The sequence below is a fragment of the Cervus elaphus genome, chromosome 5 (assembly GCF_910594005.1).
Source record: "Cervus elaphus chromosome 5, mCerEla1.1, whole genome shotgun sequence".
NCBI lineage: Eukaryota > Metazoa > Chordata > Mammalia > Artiodactyla > Cervidae > Cervus > Cervus elaphus.
This window is the reverse complement of record NC_057819.1, coordinates 51,796,247-51,819,074: the sequence shown is the minus strand read 5'-3', so window position 1 is coordinate 51,819,074 and position 22,828 is coordinate 51,796,247. Positions and strand designations below refer to the sequence as shown.

Here is a 22,828-nt window from a genome sequence, read left to right as displayed (position 1 = left end):
CTAAACTGTTTTACAGAATCTGCAAATTATTTGGGTTGTAGGACATGAATTCACCAAAATACGTGGTAACTTTGCTGCATGTTGGAAGTCACCTGGGAGGATTTTAAAATACTATTGCCCAGGTCACATCCCATACCACTTAAATCACAATGTGTCTAAGGGGGAGCCAGGTATTGGTATTTAAAAAAAAAAAAGAAAATCTCAATGTGATTTCATTATTCAGCCAGGTTTGGGCACCTCTGTCACAAATTTTACATTTAGACATCTGTCTTAATCTAGGCTTTTCTAAAACGTTCAACAGAAAAAGGTAGTTTAGGATATTATATACTGTATATTTCATTGATTCTAAAGCTGTTTTCTCATATTTTAATGTATAACTAGGATGAGTTATTTAAAATTCTTATGAAAGAGTACACTATGTTAGTACCTTGTCCTTTAAAAGAAATTACTTTCAGAAAGCTATATATTAAGTGCCACCAATGCTACCAGTGTTTGAAAAAAAAAAAAAACACTTTTGAATTGCTTCTTGGAGTAGAACCTAAATTTTTAAACATACTTAACTAGGGACACAGATGGTAAATAATCTGCCCTGCAATTCAGGAGACCTGGGTTCATTCGATCCCTTCATGGCAACCCACCTTAGTATTCTTGCCTGGAGAATTCCCATGGACAGAGGAGCCCAGCAGGCTACAGTCCATGGTGTCGCACAGAGTTGGACATGACTGAGTGACAAACAGAAGGACAAGAATAAGAGACAAATTTTCCTACCAAGGAAGGTTTTAGTTTTAGAAATAGTAAAGTTACTTGAGACTAAAAAACTGATGTGAATTAAGCTAGGTACTGCCATACCTGGCAAAATGAAACATGGCTAAAGTTCACACTAGTTTTCTTGAGACCTTCATAGAACTGTATATCCAATCTGTTCCAAAAAGTTTCAAAAATATTTTTGAGTAGCAATTAATAATTGCAATTAACAATTGGCAGCAGTTAACCCAAATTGTTTTGAAGTGCAAATCAGTTTTAATGCTTTTAAGAAACCCGAGAGATTTTCTGGTCTATTCCCTGTATTGTAAATAAACTAAAGTTCAGAAAAACTTGACTCAGTTTCAGTTCAGCTAATCAGTGGCAGACCTAGAGACAGAACTTCTTCTCTGACCTCAATCTCTGTTCCCTCCCATCTACAAAACGGCAGGGGTTGGGGTAAAATAAGCTTAGTGTCTGAGCAAGTCTATCTCACCATGCAGTGATCCCTGCTCTCACAAACTTAAATACTAAAATGCAGAATTTTGCTGGGTGTTCTCTTCAGGTTTACCAATCTTAAGATGTGAAGGGTAGCCCATATCCAGCTTTCCATCATCTCTCCTGACTGGTGTTTCCTCCCTGTGATGCAGGACTCTTATTATACTTATACTCCTTTTATACTTCCAGCATTCTAATATGCAAGTGGTCTACATCTAGAAGCCTGAATCTGCTCAGTGTGGCAGTTTAGACTCTTGCTTTAGATTAAAAAAAAAAAAAAAAACTTTAGAAAGTTTATATATTGTAAGAACAAATGAAAGTCAACAAAAATAAGCAGGTGAAAGACAATGACATGAAGAAAAAGGCAGGATGGCAAAAGGAATACATGCTACAGAATGGTACACAGTAATTAAAATCCAGCTATAAGGTTTGGTTTTGAATGTCTCAGCAGCCAAAGCAAATAGGAATTCATCCTGAGACTTCATCTTGGTTTACCAGTAGCAGCCTAGAAGCAGCAAGGCTTCTCAAAATATTCTGTCAAGAGGAATGGATGCGACTACGTCCTAATGAATAGTTTCTTAGAGGTGAGCTTTACACAGACATCTGGCAAACAAAGGGCCTGGAGTTGTGGCTGTTGTTTCATCTCTCAACAGGTCAAAGTAGGGATGACATCCTCTCCTGAAATTGAATCACTGACCTACAACCTCACATCTGCCTGGACAAATGGGGCTGAAAAAATCTTGCCACTCCCAACAGCCCCTCACCTATTTGGGTCTTAATTTCTATTAACACTATCTGCCCTTTCAAATGGAAGGATTAAGAGTGGCTTGTTAGGACATCAAGTACAGTGCCCTTTCCTTGACCTTAACCTTTAACCTTTACTCAATGACTTACCAAAAATTTACAATATTGTTTTACAAATATCTGACAAATCTGAGACTGACAAGGTAGGTGTGATGCTGCATCTAGATGAGAAAATGGAGGCCCTAGAGTCACAGTGGTCACAGCTAAGTCCTTTACTTACAGCCCATGCCCTTCTACAGAATTCGCTTTTATAAGCCCAGCTCCAGACCTCTTGCCATTCCAGTATCCAACCACTCTAGATAAAAGCCTGCCTGTGCTGTATTTTTATACATGTCATTTAAAAAAGTTAAGAGCTCCTTATTCAAGCACATTCATTTTTTGGATGCCTTTCCAGTTGAAGTCAATTATGATTATTAGCATGTGTTTTTATTTTCTTCTTTTTTAGAATTTAGTCCCACTGGGACTTTGCTCAGATTATTTGGGCTTTTTAGGCCCAATTATTTTTTAAAATATTTATTTGGCTGTGCTAGGTCCTTCCTTGCGACACACAGCTTTAAGCTATGGCACGTGGGATCTAGTTCCCTGATCAGGGATCGAACCTGGGCACCCTGCACTGGGAGTGCAGAGTCTTAGCTGCTCCGTTACCAGGGAAGTCCCTAGGCTCCATTTTAAATTAGGAGCAGTTTTTAAGTCATATGCAAAGCTCCTGGAGCCAAAAATAAGGGACTCAAATGTTATACACACCATTATGCTTTACTGTGTCATCCCTACCACCTCGTATAATCTCCTGAAATACGGCCATGGAGGAATAAAAAAATCCACTCTCACTGTCTTCAAGAATCTATACAATTTACCTTCTAAGACTCTAATTATAACAGTAGTCAAAATATCATGGACTATAAAAAGGAAAAGATGGCTCAAAAGGGACATAGGCATGGAATAAGAAACTCAGTAATGGAACATATTGATAATTTTAGAAATTTAGAACAGAGATCTGTTATTTGCCATTATGCCTTCAGGTAACTGATGGTCCCCAAGGCAGAGCTGTCTACAAAAGAAAGACTAGAGAAGTAAAAATAAAGTGCCACCTAGCAAGATTTATAAACTACTAAAAAAACTTTACATAAAATGCTCACATGACTACATTTTCAATGAAGACAAATACAGATAACAAAGGCATACAGAAGTATGTGTTTAGCCTACCACCACGGCAATACTGAAGGGTGACCTACCTGTCGATATTTCCAGGAGCCCTTTTGCTCAGAGGCATTCCCACCCACCCCCACCCTTCTCCCATAGCCTGTTAACATTTGAAATGGAAACACTTTTTTGGCTTTTATTCTCATCCAGATTTGCTTATGATATGGGTATGATAATTTCAAACTGGTGTGCTCTAGGGCAGGTAAACAGTATTTAATGCCTGTCCAAATCAGTATTCTGCTTCTCAATGTACAAATTCAGTCACTGCTAAGATCTGAACCAGGTGATAGCTGGTACAGATGCTATTTTGATATTTACTGAAACCCTCATTTGTTTCAAAAGCATTTCCAATACTTGGAGGAGCTATTTTTGCGGACTCCAACCTTGTCACCAGTGATACCTCACACACATAGCATCAGATGCCGCCTTCAAATACACAGCCACATCTGTCCACTTTAAAATGAAGGTCTGACTGTCAGGGATTGTGTGGGCGCCACATTAACAGTATTAAAAGATCAAATTTATTCTCTATGCATTAAAAAGACAAGATATTAAAACACTAGCTTTAAGAGACAATTTATTAATCTCAAATATTTACAACTCATGGGTTAAAATATATTATTACCAGTGGGCTGTTTTCGGGGATTTCATTAGGAAGGAGTTTCACCTGTTAACTTTACCACTTTATTTCTGAGCAAAGAGAATTCCAGGTTAACTTTTTATATTCTGCTTTCTAGATGTTTTAAAACCAGTTACCTGGCCATCTTAGTAAATCTCAACCACAGCTTCATGAACAGACCAGGAATAGTTTCCCATCTCTGAAAAGAAGGTCCTACTGTCTTTAGCCACTACCACATAACAGCTCCTAAATATATCTACTGTGCAAAGCACATTCAATACAAATAATGGCAGAGTGACTGCAAATGAATACCAACAGCACTCCAAGGGAATACCGGAAATGTGTAACAGTGACTAAATAATGAAGACTGGCCATGGAATCTCTTCAAGAAACACAATAATGGAGAACACAGAGGCATAGCAAAGATTTATGAAGAACATATCAAGGAGAACTGGTATTTCCACTTAAATAACAAAACCCCCTCAAGACTAAATAGCTCCTTTATACACTACTATTTTATTAGACCCCAATAAAAACATCTTTAAAGCTTTAAGAAAATTACTATAAATTATTCTATAACTTATGTTTTGCATGGTTTTAACATGGTCATGTTATAATTTACTTAATTTTACATGAAGATATAAAAAAATAAATATTGCCATGCATAACTTGATATTAAAAAACACAAATAAATAACTTGAAATGTCTAGAGAAACTTCCTGCATACTTGTTAATTATGGGAGACTCAAGCAAGTCTACTATTTTAATATAGTATCCTCTAACAGAAAAAGCTTCAAAACAAGCCTAATATAATGCCCTTAAATGATCAACATGTAATTAATCCTAAGGGAAAGAAGAAAATGCAAAGCAATACTGGAGTGCAAAAACCTTTTTTGCTGAAGGTTTCAATGTGAGCTAATGGGGTTCCTTCCCAAGGGCATGCTGGAAACAATGAAAGAAAGAAGTGAGAAACTGGGAACCCTTCCTCAGTCAACTTAATCTATTTCAGTTTCCTGAAACATCCCTGGTTAAGACTCCTGCAATTAAAAAGACACAGACAAGGACAAGTGTTTATAAATGTCCATCAGGGTTCCTCGTTAAAGCTGAAGTCACACACTAGGGACAGGTGGTCTGAAGGGTAATTGAAGGATGGTAGCCGGTTGGGTCCAATCTGCTCCTCGGTGAGCAGGTCCAGGGCTGACCGCACACTGAGAGCCTGCCTGGAGTACCAGATATAATCTAGCGTGTGCCGGCACTCGCCTGAGGTCCGGATCTTCCAGGTCGTGTACGGAGGTTCCGACTGCCCATCAGCGCTCAGCAGCTTGTAGGCGCTGTTCAGATTGAGGCTGGAGGAAGCAAAGTGCTTGTAGACCTCCTCTGTGGGCTCTGCGTTGAAGTCTCCACAAACAATCAGGGGAATCTTGGCCCCTTGGGTGATGGTCTGCAGGTTTTGGAGGAGGTCGCAGCCTTGAGCTGATCGAAATCGCTCCCAGCCGGTGCGAGCCTTCAGGTGGGTGACGGCGATGCAGAGCTGGCGGCTGGACTCCTTGCACTCCAGGGTCTGGGCGATGGCCACCTGGTTGGTTTTCAGCGTCATGGCTGTCAGCCGGATGTTGGCACTGTTGACCAGCTTGAATCGGTTTTGGAGGAAGAACAAGGCACAGCCGTCGGGTCCATTGTTGTGCTCCACATCCAGACAAGGCGACCAGGGCTTGGGGAAGAAGGTGCCCTGATAGCCCAGTCTACTGAGGAGAGGCTGGAAGGTGTCGAAGTAGTGGTCCACCTCTTGGAGGCACAGGATATCTGGCTGGTAGGCGAGGATCTCTTCCAGGATCAGACATTTCCTTTCTTCCCACTTGAGGGCTTCGATAGGGCACTGGACAAAGTTGTCTTTGCCTTCGCCAAGAGCTGAAATACAAAAGCCGGTCGGTTGTCAGCTGCTAAATACCTGGGGGTCTCCTTGGGTGTAAGGCCACCTAAGACCTTCAAAGTACTTTCTCTGCTTCAAGTGCTCTGGGGGGATTCTCTTACTGCACTGACCTCCAAACTTTACCTCTTACCATCCACATGAAGCAAGGAATTGACTCTTTCATATTAAAACTATCTGTCTCTATTCCAGGACAGAAGACATAACAAAGCCACATATTCCAGGACATAAACCATTAAGTTTCAGCTTTGAACAATGTTCTTTGTAGTCTAAGAGATCTAAGCTATGTCAGATGAACTAAATACATTTAGCCCTGTACTAAGCCTTTACAGATACCATAAATGACACCTATTTTAAACGGGCAGCTTTTACCTCTATCTTGGAAAAGAAAAAAATGAATCCAAAATTTTGGAAAGTCAGGGAGTATGTGCCCTTCTGTTCCAGAAAAGGAGGGGAAAATGGTGACCCTGGTTTCCTCTTAAAATTTCAAGAGCTCCACGATCAGCACCACTGCACAAAGTTGACTGACACAGCTGTTTTTAAACGCAGCAGACCCAGGAAAAGCGTCCTCTCTACCGCAACAAGAATCTCAAAGCACAGAGAACAGAGGCAACATCCCTGGCCTCAAACGATAAAGAAGCGTTTGGATGAGAATCTGGCCAGAGTACCCAGACCACCACCCCCCTCTCCTGCAGAAGATTGTACATCGCCCACTCGGTAGACTCAGTCTCTCCCTGGCAAACGCTGTCTTAGTGCTGTGGACTGAAAGCTGCAGACAACAGAAAGTTTCAGGCTAATAAGAGACCGGGGCCTTGAAATCTGGATGTGCTGGGAGACAGAAGCTGTCACTGAATATCCAAAGCCTACCAACACGTAAGAAAGAAATACCTCTGAATCGCTGGATTTATCAGTGAAAACCAGAGGACTCCCTGCCCCCACCTCCCCTTGGGAGAGCTCCCCGGCTCTAGCCGCCCCCACCCTCGTCTGACACCCCCCGCCCAGGCGGAGCCCGCGGCGGTACAGGCAGAGATGCAGCAGGCCTACCTTGGGCAAGGATGTTCCACTGCATGACCCTAATGGGAGGGTGGCTGCTGGGGCAATCGGCCGGCAGAGCCACGAAGTCCCTCTGGAACCGCGGGGGCCGGGTGTGCAGGACAGCCCTGCATTCCTCCAGGAGCTCTTTGGGGTCGATGGGCTCCAGGTGCTCCGGGTCGGCGGCCACCAGGTACTCCGGGTGCTGGGACGCCGCGCTGCTGGTGAGTGTCTTGGCGAGAGCACTGTACAGCCTGCTCGTGCCGTTTCCCATGGGATACACTGCGGGGAAGGAGTCACGGTCACACACTCAGCCTTCTGCCTCTCTCCCGTTCTCGCTCAGAGCCACCACAAGATAAAGCGGTTAGTGTCCACAGAAGCTGGGGCCGATGTGGCCACATTCATGGTCGATGGAGTGGACTACAGGAGCTCCCAGCTTCTAGCTTTCTAGGAGGACAACTACTTGAAATACTACAGTTGAAATACCTTGATCTTTATGGCTTATTCTAACCTGAGACTTGTCTTTATAATTTATAGACACAGTCTTACAAAAGCATGGCTAAACAAAATCCATATTCCTTTTTCTATGTATTTTAAATGAGAACTTGAAGACCAGTTTTAAACAGCCAGATGTCAGAAAGCCTGGTTACTCCGTGATGACCTTAGAGCAGGCTCTTAGTGGGTCATCTACTCAGATCCCTGTTATAGGAAGAATCAGCTGGATTAAATTCATTTCTCATAGGGCTCTGGCTTTCTACAGGATTCTGTGAACATCACTGAGCAGCATAGTCTGCAATCTAATCTCTAGCTGCCAGATTTTTAAAAAATCAGAAAAGAGGTTGGCGGTGGTGGGCGGAGAGATAGTGGAGATGGGGGTGGGGTGGGTGGGGTATGGTGGTGCAGGAAGCATTTTCTAGGTCCATTTCCTGGGGCTTCTGATTCTTACCTAACTGGATAATAACTAAGGACTACAGAGCACAGTCTTCAACAAGTTAACATGAAGGGAGAGCTATCTGTCACCTCACTAGGAGGCAGTTGATTGCTCTTTTAAAGGTCAACCTTGTTTTCTCTTCATTACAGTGTAAATTAGGCCAGATTCTGCTTGGAACCATGTCTAAGATTGCTGGTTTGGATTTCCTGACCTCATCCACGTCCTTGCCTTCTCTTGAAGGACACAACGTTTTCTTTACAAAATACATTATTTGGCAAGCTGATTGCACCTGAAACTAGCAAGCAATTGAATTCACCTTATATAGCAGGTCACAAAGGCAAATTCAAGTGTTTACCCCTATGATTTATCCTTAAACATCAAGACCAACATGCAAGCATGCTCTATTATTCCTTTTCAATGACTCTATAAAAGTAGTTCCCCAATGAGAAAACGAGGCAAAGAAACACCAGTTTTCCCAACACACATTTCTGCGTACGTGCAACGGCCTGCAAGCCTGTTCTCACAAGGGCACATGCATGAACACACGCACACACTTATTTCCTGGATGTCTGATATTCTTTTTTTTTTGATATTCTTTTTTATCAATTTGCTTGCCTATCTGAGTACATGGGTCCAAAGAAATCTTCTTCTTGGCTGGCAGTACAACTTTGAAAATCTTTCTTCTGTACTTCTAGTTCAGCAAAAAGCGGTAAAAAAATTCTACTGTTTTCTCAAGCATGGTTTCCAGCATCAGTAATAGCCTAACAGTAGACCAATCTGTCAGGGTATCACGGCAAACTCACAAGGGCTCCAATATCTGACATCTGTCAGGCTCCAGGCAAATGAGCAGCTTGAAGCTGTTCACAGTTTTAACAGGACTGCTCTGCATCCTTGATGACATCAGCTTCGCCAAGCTGAGTTTCAGGGTGGTTGCTGTGATAAAAAAGCAAGTACCATGCGAAAATGAATGTGAAAAAGGTTAATTGTGTCCAACAGGAGTTGAAGATTTAAGGAGTTATCCTAGCCACACTTCCTCCTAAAAACTTTTTAAAAAACCTTCAATATAAAGTGAACAAGGAACAGTATAATGTGCTAATACAATGAAAGTGCTGGAAGACATGCCCAGAAAGCCAATCAAAATTATATCCTATTGCAAAATTAGCTAAAAGATATTAAGAAAATGACAAAGTAGTCTAAATTAGAAAACTTACAAATGAGGCAATGTGAAGAATTAGTAACAAAACACCTAACAGAAAGAAATGAGGAAATAAAGCTTGAGAGATAGTGGCAAATACTATGTACTAATTTAAAGCAAAGATGCAACATATGGATGAAAGGTTCTTGTAGCAGGAAAACCAATGCAAGGAAATGAAACACATATTGATACTAAAAACTATAAAAACTCTTCAGAGTACAAAGTTCAATCATGCAAGATGAATTAAGTTCTGGAGGTTTAATGTACAGCAAGGTAGCTTCAGTTGAGGATACTATATCCCATACTTAAAACCCTCTAAGGATCTTAGATCTTAAGTGATCTCACCCACCCCCCCAAACACACACTACCTGAGCAACATGTTAATTAGCTTGATTGAGGTAATTATTTCAAGATGTGTACAAGTATCAATGGGCTTCCCTAATAGCTCAGTCGGTAAAGAATCTGCCTGCAATGCAGGAAACCCGGGTTGATTCCTAGGTCGGGAAGATCCCCTGGAGAAGGAAATGGCAACCCACTCCAGTATTCTTGCCTGGAGAATCCCATGGACAGAGGAGCCTGGCGGGCTACAGTCCATGGGGTCGCAAGAGTCGGACACGACTTAGCGACTTAACTACTACAAATATCAAACCATCACGCAGAACACCTTAAGTACATACAATGTTTGCTAATTATACCTCAATAAAGCTGAAAAAAAGGTCAATGGTTTAAAAGAAAAATTATGAGGTTAAAAAAACATGTATCATGGACACAAACACACATACCTGAGACTATCAACCCAGAATGACCAACACCAGCTGGACTGTAAAGAAACAGAAACAAATCCCTTGGACTCCAGGCCAAAAACAGCAAGTAACTTATAAGTTAGAGGATCAGATTTCAACTGTAATGTTTTTAGACCAGAAGAAAATGAAGTTACATATTTGAAACATGTCAGGCTTTATATATATGACTCATGGTATATGAGCCAAGAATTTCACATCCAGCAAAACTGGAATACTGACTCTAGGAGCACTTCTTCCAGAAAATACTAGAGCAGGGGATGGCCAACTGCAGCCAGATGTATTTTGCACAGTCCTTGATCTTGAGATGTTACACATACACACAAGCACACAATATGTGACAGGATCATTTCTGGCCCTCAAAGCCAAAACGTTTACTATCCGGCTCTTCGCAGAAAAGTCTTACCACCCCTGGAACTAGAGAACAAGCTTTAGACCAAAATGACCAGAGATACTGATATACGAACTGGTGGTGCTGTATTAAACATAGCAAATCAAGTCTAAATGAGGTTAAGATAGTACACTATCTACTGGCTATGTGATCCAAGAATGAGCCAAAGAGGATTTAATACAACAACAACAAAAAAAAGAAAAGCTTGGGATGAGGGGTGGGGGTGGGACAGGGCAGGGACCAGAAAGAAGCAAGCATATTCAATTAAAAATTATTTGCAGTGATCATCATTAGTAATAGTAGAATCAAAATTGTTACTCTAGACTGCTTAAACTGGGTATTCTAATTTCATTATTCCCTGTTGGCCTTTTTAGGTTTGGTTTTGGAAATGTATTTATAGGGCTGTTAGCTACAAAACTCAAGGAAAACACATTCTTATTAAAGCCAGCTCAGCTCAAAAGAAGTCAGCTCATTTTGGTCCAATAGTGGATTACTATATCTTGTCATTCACCTTACTTGTGACTTTTTGAGGGTTTTCAAAAATTAAATCTACCACCTAAAGACAAAGGCTTTGCAGCAAAAAAGAGGAAGGACATACTGCAATGTGGGCATCAAAGCCCCAGTTCTAGTCCCAGTTTAAGTGCTTGGATTCTGAGTAAATCCAAAATTGGAGCCAACAAGTTTTGTGGATGACTTACTTGGATGTGGCCTATGAGAGAGCAGTCAAAAAAGTTTCCAAGATGGGTGGTTGAGCAACTACAAGGATGAAGCTGCCAATACAGGTTAGGAAAACTGGGTAGGGTTTGCAGAAAATAGGGGTTTGGCAGTTAGGTATGACTGATGTTCAGGAGAGAGGGGCAAATTGGAAACAGGTGGGAGATGTTTGTTGCCAGATGGAGGACTGAGCTCTGGAGCAGACTATCAGGTCTGTTTGCTAACAGGGCTGACACATTAGAGGGAGAAACCTATCAAGCAGACTGCAGGTGCGACCGCGGGAGGCAGCTGACAAGTCCTCCCCCTGAACCTCGGTGTCAAAACCAGCCATTTCAGTGCTCTGGAAGTAGACCAAAGGCGCACAGCAAACTGAGACGCTTTTATCTGCAAAAGCTATTGGACTTTAGTGTGCGAAAATTCACAAGATCAACGTGGAGGGACCAAGAGGAAATGTAGACTCTGACAAATAAATCTATTACAAATGTATGACAAATTCACAGAAGGGGGTTCAGGAAAAAAGGAATGATGTCACTTTCGAAAACAGCTTTTAACTGCTCAACACTAAAGGAAGTGCACTCAAGTTAGCAAAGCTGTTTCTCTTGGGGGGGTGGGTGTCAGCAATTCCCAAAATGCTTTACATGGGTATGGCGAACAGATACAGTAAATAATGGGTGGGAGTCTGATTTCTGTGAAAGAGGAGAGCTGCAGATGAATGAGGGAAGGCTTAGAAGGAATCACGTGGTACTGAGGTATCACACACTTCATCCAGATTTCAGGTTTCGCTTACAGTACATGCAGACGTATAGACAGAGAGCCATCAGGGATGTCTGAGACACCTTGGAGAAATGCAGGGCCAAGGTTTTCATAGCAACACTGAGGCATCCTTTCTCTGTTTGTTTTACCCGCGCTCCTGAGGAAACCACCGCTTTGTCAGCATTACCTCAGGCAGTGCCCCCAGGCTCCAGGAGGGGCCACTGTGCTCGTCACCATTATTCATTTTTTAAATTGCCTGCTTTACCCTCAAATGTCCTCAAGTGAGGTGGCAGTAAGCACTCTGTTAACTTTGGAGCCCTGATGACCTATCTTTAAATTAGACAAAGAGCAAAGTCCACATAAACACTTGTGCTGCACATAAAATACGCTGCCTTAAGCAAAAGCACTCGGGTGAGTGTCTGGCCTGCAAAATGAACTCGCCCCTGTCTTCACCTCAAACAACCAACAAACTTTAGTCAAGCACATATGGATACAAGGCAGACATTTATCCACTAAAATGTAAGAAGTGAGCCTGTCACTTTAAGGAAAACAACGGACAGTATTTTTGCCCATGAGAAAAATTTCCCAGAGGAAATTTTGGAAAACATATTTGCCATCAGGAGCCTGACAAGTCCCCAGTACCTTTTAAACTTCTCTGACAAGATTGGCGGTGATAGTTAAGGTTATTTCTATACTGTATAACATCTGGAAGAGCCACATGACCTAGTTAACCACACTTCCCAAATAACCAATAAGATGTTCACTGATTATCAGATTTGACGTTGCAAATAACTATTAACATAAGCTACTACAAAAGACTACCCACAATTATCATAAAAGGCTATTAAAATAATTCTCTCCGATTATATAACCAGTGAGAGACTGGATTCATATCTTTTAACCAATATATCACAACAGGCTGAATGGAGAAGCAAGTAGGAGGATGCAGACAGCTGTCACCCATTAAGCCAGACTTTCAAAATGAAGAGATTTCCAAAACCGTCAAATGGTGCCACTCTTTCAACTCATCTTTTTATTTGGGGAAAAGAAAATGCTGGTTAAAAAGTAAAAACTAGACAAAAGCCAGGATGATCTGGGTACACACCTGAGACGCTGCTGTAGTTGACCAAGCCTGGGCCCAGCGAGGAGAAAAGCACCGCAACCCGAAGGACTGACGTCGCAGGAAGGCCCCGTTCAAACAGCGGCCTCTGCTGCCGCCCACTGGCCACTGTGCTCAGTCACCCCAGACAGGTCAGAGAACGGATTCAGCAGCTAACTTTCACTGGCCTTAGAGATGCCTGAACAAGTGTGGCCACCTTCAAAATATTCACGAGATTACCATCGAGCTAAAACAGCCTGGATGTTGGGTATGCAATGTATTTAATACTTAATGAATAAAATCAATGAAGATTCACAATCCCCGTGGCTCACAGCTTCATGGATCAAGTTCAAGTGGCTCCCTTTTTCTTACTCTTAAGTCACCCTTAATATTTAAATTACAACCCCCGTTCTTCACTCATTAGTTCCATGAGGATAGGGACTATATCTGCCTTGTTTATGGACTCAAGGTAGGTCGCCTGGTTTTCCAGAAATCAGGGCTTCTCTTTTCACTAATCAGATCCTGAACAAGTTATTTATCTCTGTGGCTCTGTTTCTTCATCTGGGGATCACCATGACCTACTTCACTGTGTTACTGTGAGGATTAAGAGAGTTAAACGAGCTATACCTAGTACATTCTAAATGGCAGCTATTTTGTTACTTTTCTTTTGGGGTTTAAAGAGCAGCTATTAACATTTGAGAGCCAAGCATATACTACACTTATCTTTCCAACAATCCAGCGAAGTAGGTATTGTATTCTCCATTTTATAGACACGAAGACTGACTGCACAATTGGCCAAGGATCTGGCCCTGGAGAGGCTGCCTGCACCTCGGACCACTGCTCATCAACATCTCTGACACTGCTGACCCAGAGTCAGGATGACCGGATGGAGCTGCGCCAGGGGCGCGCGTGGCAATTAACAAGGGTCCAATTTCACCTCATCTCTCTGCCCCAGTCACCGCCGTCAGGGCGTGCACAGTGGCGCAGCACAAAGTGTCCGAAGCGGTGTAATGACCTGCTTTACTGGCACGTGGCATTACTAGAGGTATCAAGTGAAGGTCATGTCTCCCAACCCAGCGGGTCTATAAATACAAGCTCCTGGACACAGTGCGACAACCCCAGTGACCTTTCTTGCTAGGCAGGAGTCAGACACAAGAATACCCAACTGCGTTCTGGACAAAGCGGAGCTGTCCCTCAGTCATGCCAGATTCATCTTGAAAATATGGCTAAGGAAAGAGAAATCCCTCCACAATGAATACATAGGTTAGCGTGTTAAAATTGGTGCTTGATTATGAGTGGGCTGGCCAAGCATTTGCACAAGCCAGACTTTTCCAGCAAAATGCTAGAAAACTGAAAATTGAAAAGGCAGAAACAAGGAATCTGGTGTGACAGCTGCTCTCCACCAACTAAGACATCAGGTTTGGGTTACTACCTGGTGCCCATCATAACATTCCCAGGATGCTCAAGAGGCGGTCTGGGTCCACAGCTATGAATGGACATATGGGGCTAAGGAGTGCTCTGCTATTCTTCCCTGGGGGTCAGAGGTCCACATACATCTCCCAGTGCCTGGTATGAGATGCCTATGGCTGCTTACATTTTAAGATGGTTGAAAAAAAAAAAACTGTAATAATATTTCCCGACATGTGAAAATCATCCAAAACTCCAATTTCAGCATCTGTAAATAAGGTTTGTGTATTGTCTGCAGCTGCTTCCACACTACAGCAGCCGAGCTGAATAGCTATAATGGATATCTGGTCTATTAAGCCCAATATATACTAGCTGGCTCTCTACAGAGTTAGCAGACTCCTGCTGTAGATTGTGAATTGTACAGTCCATGTGTACATACTACGAAAGACTCCGTCATTTAAGGGAAAAACTAACTTTCATATATAGATTTCCATAGCCTTGCTTGAATAATTACAGCACATGTAGGAAAAGAATCATCTTCTAAAATGTGTAAAATCTCCAGTCCAATGACTCATTTTTAAGATGGGAATTGATAAATAATGTACAATAGGTCATCAGACATGAGGCCAAAAATACATTATTCTCCTTCCTAAGAGCTTTCCGGAATAAAGTACACACACGCATGTTTTTCTAAAGTCTGAAAGAATATGTGTAAAATCAGAAAGGATGCCACCAGTGGGCTTAAGAAACAATTCCAGGAAGACAGAGACAGGTTTGAATTAACAGAGAACCCAGAGTGGAGGGCAATGCAGTACAAACTACCAAAGGTAAATTAAATACGGCTTTTCCCAAGGGAGCTTTGAAGAAACCGAAAGCTAAGTCCACAAAGAGAGGGCCATCGTTAGGGTCAGTCTTTTTTTTTTTTTATTAGTTGGAGGCTAATTACTTCACAACATTTCAGTGGGTTTTGTCATACATTGATATGAATCAGCCATAAGGGTCAGTCTTTCAGCAACGGTATTTGAGACAGCTGCTAGTTCCCTCACTTCCCCTCTCAGACAGAAGAGGGTGGCCTCTGCCAGCTGGAGAGCAGGCTTCAGAGATGTGGGGACAGGCCCTGGAAGGGCTCTCAAGAGTGATGGAGGGGAAGGGAGGCAAAGCAGACCAGGCACTAACCAGGGACCTCAGGGATATTTCTAAAGGCGTGGCTGGAGGGGTGAGCTGAGCGTTGGCGAACACAGTAGGGAGCCTGCCTGCACTCCCCCGCCCCTAAACCTCCCCAACTGCAGAGAATGCAAACTGCTCTCCCAGGAGGAAAGTTCTGGGGTTGAAACATGCACACACAACTATATAGGACACAAAGTAAGACTAGGCTTCTATGAACAAAGGAGCAGAGAATTAGAATGTCCAGAGAATGTCCAAAAATTATAAACAACTGCAAAATAGGCATGTTCCAAAAAATCTCATGAAATATAGAGATAATTCTTTAAAAATGCAAGAGGAGCCACAGAGGGTGGATCCATATGGACAACAATCTGTCTAGCAGGAGGTTTAATAATATGAGAACAGGGAATTTGATAAAATAGTGATGAAAATCCAAGATAAAATCCAAGAAATAGAAATTTTCCTGGGCTAAAGAATGCTATGTCCCTGGTGGATCAGTGGTAAAGAATCTGCCTGCCAATGCAGGAGACATGGGTTCAGTCCCTGATCTGGGAAGATCCCACATGCCGTGCTCAACTATTGAGCCTGTGCGCAACTTCTGAAGAACTTGCACCCTAGTACCAATGCTCCATTTTGCAACAGGAAGCCACCACATTGAGAAGTCTGCAAATTGTGACTAGAGAGTACTCCCTGCTCTCCATAACTAGAGAAAAGCCCACACAACAATGAAGGCCCAGCACAGCCAAAAAAAAAAAAAAGAATGGTATGTCCTTAGACTGAATGGGCTCATCTGATACTGAGACATTTATCCTGATAGAACTTTTGAACCCCAAGGACAAACAATCCTAAACTTCTAGAGGATAATCGGTATTATCAAAGAGATTGATGTTCTGAGGCAAAATTAACAGACATGTTATTTTTGAAAAATCATTTCTTAAAATTGTCATGAAAATTTTCCAAATAAAATTCAGAATGAACCACAGGAAAGAGAAATTAATTGTAGAATATATCTCAGCAAATCTATTTGACCTAGAAGATCTGAAAGATGAACATGAAAGCAAAACATAAAGGAAACAGAAAACCATCATGTCCAGGGCATACTAGGACATGCAAAATAACTTCCTCGTACCCTGTACTGGATGGACTTGCCCAAGCACTGGACACTCAGAGTCGGGGGACAGGCTGGGAAAGGCAAAGGAAAACGATGCACAAGGCACTTCCTGGACACCCTACTGCAACTTTTCTTTACTGCTCCATGATTCTGGCTCCAGGTAACTCTGGACTTCTCAGACTACTCCATTCCGAAGGGAAAAAGCAATTTTTACACCATTCTGCACAATCCCTCATAATCCAATAGCCATCTCTACTGGAGACTAACTTCTGGGGACTTCTAGCAGGCTTCCAAGCATTTAGCAAAACAAGTGTCTCACTGGCTGTCTGCCCAGGCTATACATCAGAACTAGCAGATGCTCAAGACCCACTTGCAGAAAGTAAAATTCAGATGATCTGAATTTGAGATGATCAGATGATCAGGCATTCTTTTGATAGTGTTAAAAGAAAAAAAAAAGTACAGTCATCCCTTGGGGATGGGTTCCAGGACTCTCCTCGGATGTCCAAAATCTGGATGCTCAAGCTCCTTTTAAATAATGATGTACACCCTTGGTATCTGCATCTGGGGATTCAACCAACCTTGGATGAGGAACCCAGGGGGAAGGGGAGGGGTGCTGCATTTCATAAAGACATTTAAATCTGACAGGTATGATTTTTTCTTAGCCCTCTTTCTCCTGGACACTCCCCGACACTGACGCTGAATTCTGTGTAGCTGGTAGGTTTCAGCTGCTGCTTTGAGATCATGTAGAGACAAGAAGACAGCTAAGATTTTTGCTTGAGGTCTTATTCCTTCCTGTAGGAAGGCTGCTCTCCCCATCCTAAAACAGCAAATCCAGGAACTTCCTGCCTAGGACTCTGTGCTCCCGATGCAGCGGGCTGGGTTAGATCCTGGTCCCCAGGAACCAGATTCCACATGCCTCAAGAAAGATTTCATGGACTGCACAGCCAAATATTTTTTTTAAAATAACAAATTCAAAATATTTCAGTAGTTTTTCATTGAAGTACAAGTGGGTTTACTATGGAACTAAACACCCATGCGCATCATCCTTTTATTCAAATGTGATAACCATTCAAGTGGTTAGCAAAGTCCTGGAATCCTGATTAAAGAGTCATTCCTAACAGTAAATATACGCTGAGTGTCCCTTCCTCCTTCCAAGAACCAGAATATACCTGCCTCACTTCATCTAGCAAACACCAGAGGAACCTACCCAGTAGGTATTTTATCTGGAGTGGGCTGCCATCCCCTTCTCCAAAGGATCTTCCCCACCCAGGGGTCGATCCCCCCCACCCCGCCCCGGTGTTCATCCCTGTTCCCACACTTGCTACCTGCTTCCAGGCAAATGATCTCTCTCTGTCACCCTCCTCTCTTGCATTCAAAGTTTTTTCCCTAACAAATCCAGCCACACTCATTTCTTAATTTCCAATGCAATTAGTCATGAGACAATAAAATATTTGGCCTTTTAAGTGTACTGTGTTCAGTAAAACTTACAGATCAGTTGATATCATGGTTTCTAATCCAAAAGCCCCCAGTAACTCACTGTATTTAAGCTCTTACCATTGAATGCTATGGGAAAACAGATACCGTGGTTCTCCTACAAAGAAAATATATTTCTATAGAAGCTTGATAATTACAAGCTGTTGCACTCTCTCATAAGCAGATTACTCACATTGTTAAAGGACATACTAAATAAAACCACCTCCTCAAATGAGCTGGTATTTGCTTTTAAAACTGTACCAAGAAAAAAAGCAATGTGTTCCAGTGGTGGAGAACAGTAACTCAGCCAACTCTTCATTATCTGAGGAGGTGGGATCTGGAGGATGGCATTTATAAATCCACAGATGACAGCAGACCACGTTTCATCCAGCAGAGTAACTGACAGCTGCTGCTTCTCTATGGGCCCTGTGATCCTTCCATGAGAAAAGGTCCCCTTTAAATTCTAATAACCCAGTATTTGATGACTGCAAAGGGGCTGCACTCACCTTTGCAGTGACATGTGACTGCCACAGGGCATAGGTTATCAAGGAACTGATTAACAAATAGGGTCAACTGTTGGGATTTAGCATCCCCCCCACCAAAGTAAAGATTGGGGCTTCCCAGGTGGTACTAGTGGTAAAGAATCCACCTGCCAATGCAAAACACATTGAGACTTGGGATTCTATCTTGGGTTGGGAAGATCCCCTGGATAAGGACATGGCATGGCACCCCACTCTAGTGGGGTGCCTAGAAGTCCCATGGACAGAGGAGCCTGGCGGGCTTATGACCCATAGGGTCCCAAAGAGTTAGACAGGACTGAAGCGACTCAGCACACACACACCCCAAAAGATGCTAGAGGGAGCGAAGTGTAGCTTTCAGTTCCTTGAAGACTTTCTCTAGCCAGATGTCTAAACCTTGAGGCCTGTAATACTCTGCTTTTTATTTATTGTTGTCATTTTGTTAAGTAACGTGGAACTCGGGACCCACCTGTAACGATTCTCTTAAATAAGTCTACAGTAAGATCTATGAATCTTGGGAAACATTTGGCGAGGTACCTCTTCTCTCACCCTGCCACATCCATGCCTCACACCTTCCACATCGCTCCTGGCTTTTCCCAAGCAAAATGTTTTTAATCTCTTTCAATCTTAACTGTACGTCAAGGACCAACTCAAATGCCAACCACTTTTTGAAGCCAAAATGATCACCACTGATGGAATGGACTTCATGCTCTCCAGCACCCTTGTGCCATTTGCAAACCTTTAACTGAAAGAATAATAAAAGGTATCTTATTTCATTAAACACTCAGGTCTTTGTGCAAAACTCATCTCTCTGACTGGGCACTAAACTCCTTAGAGGCAGACTATGTCTCACATTCTTTTACCTCCTATAAGGTGGCACCTAGCTCAAATGGTAAAGAATCTGCCTGTAATGCAGGAGTCCAGGGTTTGATTCCTGGGTCAGGAAGATCCTCTGGAGAAGGGAACATCAATCCACTCCAGTATTCTTGCCTGGAGAATCCCATGGAAAGAGAAGCCTGGCAGGCTGTAGTTCGTGGGGTTGCAAAGAACAGGACACCTCTGAAGGACTAACACAAATAGATTGAGACAGATGAGAAATGGAAAGACTTTATGAATGAATGAGTGATCAAAGGATATGCAAATGAATGCATTCATGAGTTTCTCCCAACAAGCAGCTGAAGCCAAAACTGAGCAAGATGAGAAAACTGCCTAGGTCTTGTAGTAGTTTAACAGCCATAAATCCTTTCAATTTCTTTATAAAACTAGGGGATTTCAGGGGACTTCCAGAAAGTTCATTAAACATCTTTCTATGTCAAAGGCCTAAGACCCAACATGTCCTGACCTTTCTTCCCACTAACAGCATAGATCTCTATCTGGATTACACAAGCTATGTGTATTCCCAAGATGAACCTACTGGCTAACTCTGCCCTAGGACCCGCAGGAAATTTAAGGTAAGAGGTTAAGACAAGAGATATGGTGCTACAGAAGACACCAGCTGATTTTCTTTTACTTCTCCCACCTCAAACCCAACAATGTGCCTCTAGAAATTTTTCCATTCTAACAGTTACTTCACAAATGCCAAATTCCTACAGAACTGCAAAGAAAATCTCAATGACTGTCAAGTTCACCCTTTTTAAAAAAAGAACAAAAGAGTTTAGTCTCCAGTAATCAGTTTAACATCCTAATTTTATTTATTTTTGGTCACGCTGGGTGGCATGCAAGATTTTAGTTCCCTGGCCAGGGCTGGAATCTGTGACCCCTGCAGTGGAAACGCAGTCTCAACCGCTGGCCACCGGCGAAGTCCCTTTACAAAAAGAAAATCCTGATTTTAAACAGTATGTCTCAATCTAAACATCCGCCCATAATCTGAATAGAGGCCAATCATCTGAATAGAGTTTAATATCTTGACTTCAATCACATTTTGGGTGATCACTTTCAGTAAAGAAAGTCACATTGAACATACTTTCTACCGCTCTATCTGTTCTGAAGTTAATACAAAACTTGGGAATTCCCTGGCAGTCTAGTGTTTAGGGCTCCGCTTTCTTTCACTGCCTTGGCGGTTCAATCCCCGGTGGGGGAATTAAGATCTGGCAACCCGTGTAGGGCGGCATAAAAGAGATAACACAAAACTTCTGGAGCAAAAGGCAGTCGTTTACGATCTGAGATGTTCATACATCTTAAACAGCAATAAACTTGAGTACGACTAAAATATACCTGCTAGAGTGACGAAATTGCCCACTTTTGAAGGAGAAGCTTTATTAATTTTAAAAGTATGACTAATTTGTATGTAAATTGTGGCCGCAGTATTGAGGCCTCGGGCAGAAACTTCCGTGGCCAGAAAAGGGGAAATCCAGGGAACTTCCCTGGGGTTCCAGTGGTTAAGACTCCACACTTCCAATGCAAGGAGCACAGGTTCGATCCCTAGTCAGGGAAGATCCTGCCCGCCGTTTACCTCCCCTCAACCCAAGGAAAATCCAGAGCACGTGACCTATAGAAGAGGTTCTGGGCAAAGAGATGGCATCACCTTTACAAGATCTTAACCCCAGGTATACAGGACGCACAATGACTCAAATATTAAGACTGGAAAGGTCCCCCCAAATTCAAGTCCAAAGAGTCAATGCGTGTTCATACATTTTTCAAAATTCAGACCACCTAAGCCATGCAGGCCACATGATCGGATAAGTGTAACTTTATAGACATATTGCATAAAATGTTCCACCATTAGCGCAGTAAGTAAAACACAATCTGCGGCATCGGAAGGGGAAAAGATAACGTAGGTCAAGAACGAGAAATACTGAAACCGCGGCATCAAACGGGAAGGATTAAACGGAAACCTGGTACGGGGTTCCAGTTCTTACTGGACGCAATGCAAGCCCCAGGCAAGAGATGGCGAGAGCAGAGCGGCAAAAGAGAGCAGAGACGGCGGCTCCGGGAGAAGAGGCACCGCTTCCCGCTCGCACCCCACCGCCCGGCAGCCCCCGGCTTCCCATTCATTCCCCGCCGTCTCCAGGTGGCGGCCCGCCGCCGCGTTCTCCGTCCGGAACGGCGGTGCACTCACCTGTTCGAGAGCACGACCTCGCGACGTCGCGGGCCGCCGAGGCCGCCGCCAGGAGCCGGGGGGACTGGAGCCGCGGGGCGGCCGTGGGCGAGAGGCGGCGCGGCGGCGGCGGGCCGGGCGGGCGGCGCAGGCCGGGCGCGTCCCTCTGTAGCAGGGCGGAGCAGAGCCGCCGCGGGCTCTGATACATGCCGGGCGCCGCCGCCAAAACCGCCGCGGCCCCTCGCGCGCCCCACCGACCTGCGGGCCCCGCCGAGGCGGGCAAACCCAGCAGACTCTCGGGGCCTTCCGAGCAGAGGCTCCGGGGCTCCTTCTCTTCCAGCCGCGGCTCGGGGGAAGGTCGCAGGCAGACGAGCCCGAGACGGCGCAGACCAAGCTGCGGATGCCGCGAAGCGGAGGCGCTGTCTGCCGCGGGCCGGCTGGAGCTGGAGGGTAACCGGCGAGCGCAGCGCGCTGACAAAGCGGGCGTTACCAAGCGAACCAGGGAGGGGGTGCCCATGGGACCGGCGCCCGGCGCGACCTGGCAGAGATTCGTAGAACTGGAGTGATCCTGCTTTGAGAGGACGCAGATCTTCAGCTATTTATAGGGGGAGGCTGTGGGAGGTTTAAAGTAATAAGTATCCCTCAAGGCAGTTTTAAAAGAAATGAGCCTCCCCTTCCGCTGGGTGGAGTGGAAACGTCCACAGGCTGGGCGTCCCAAGACCGTTCCAGGCTAAGGCCCCGGGGACACGTGTGTGTCCGAGTAAAAGGCAGCATCCGTGTACGCGTGTAAGTGAGAATCCGGCAGAGGTTGTCTGCCCCCGACCCTTTCGGCGGGATGTGTGGCATTAAAACGAAATTAAGCACGATAAAGCCCCTACTGTGTGCAAGGGCGACGCTGAGTAAGACAACGTCCCTTTCCTCAAGAATGTTATCCTCAGGCAAAGGGGGCCCAACGTGGCAAGAGAAATCAGACCATAACGCTGTACGAGGTATATTAAGATCAGTGCCGTAAGTTTATGTAAATTTGGCGATAGAGGTCGTAACACGCCTGGGTTTTCTAGAAGTCTTATTAAAAGATTGGCGTTTGTGTTGGGCTACGACTTGGATTTACATTTGTGGAATTTGGAAGGAAGAGTGGTGGTGATTTACACAGGCAAAAAAGGAAATAAAGCAAAAAGCCCTAGGTATCTTTGCAGCAACATCTCTTATGTAGGATGGAAGCGAGGAAGTAAGGCAGATGCTTGGATAGGTTATACTGCGGAAGGCAGATTGTATTAGACTTAACGTAGAAAAGGGTGAGCTGTTTTGTTAAGTTGGGCAAGGATATGTCTTAGGGCCTTGCTGTCATTGGAGGTCAGGTGTCTCGGGCGTGTGAAAAGGCAGAAGAGAGTAGACTAGCTGATATGAAAGATAT

General features: G+C 43.7%; 1 protein-coding gene across 1 annotated transcript; it reads right to left on the bottom strand.

Annotated features, from left to right (window-relative positions):
• Positions 1-3,794: 3,794 nt before the first annotated feature.
• Positions 3,795-22,012, bottom strand: NOCT (nocturnin). Its single transcript, XM_043902446.1, has 3 exons — positions 21,436-22,012; positions 6,834-7,103; positions 3,795-5,770 (listed from the first exon to the last, which is right to left on the bottom strand). Exons 1-3 carry the CDS (start codon positions 21,929-21,931, stop codon positions 4,947-4,949), a joined length of 1,590 nt encoding a protein of 529 aa, XP_043758381.1. The 5' UTR covers positions 21,932-22,012; the 3' UTR covers positions 3,795-4,946.
• Between the last annotated feature and the right edge of the window lie 816 nt (positions 22,013-22,828).

What these genes read in the sequence shown, in the direction of transcription:
- NOCT (XM_043902446.1), bottom strand. Translation starts at nt 21,931, where the DNA reads ATGGGCACCCCCTCCCTGGTTCGCTTGGTAACGCCCGCTTTGTCAGCG. An exon ending in GAGGTCGTGCTCTCGAACAG is followed by an intron (nt 7,104 to 21,435) that starts GTGAGTGCACCG and finishes CCTTCCCCGCAG; the next exon opens with TGTATCCCATGGGAAACGGC. An exon ending in GTGGAACATCCTTGCCCAAG is followed by an intron (nt 5,771 to 6,833) that starts GTAGGCCTGCTG and finishes TTTGTATTTCAG; the next exon opens with CTCTTGGCGAAGGCAAAGAC.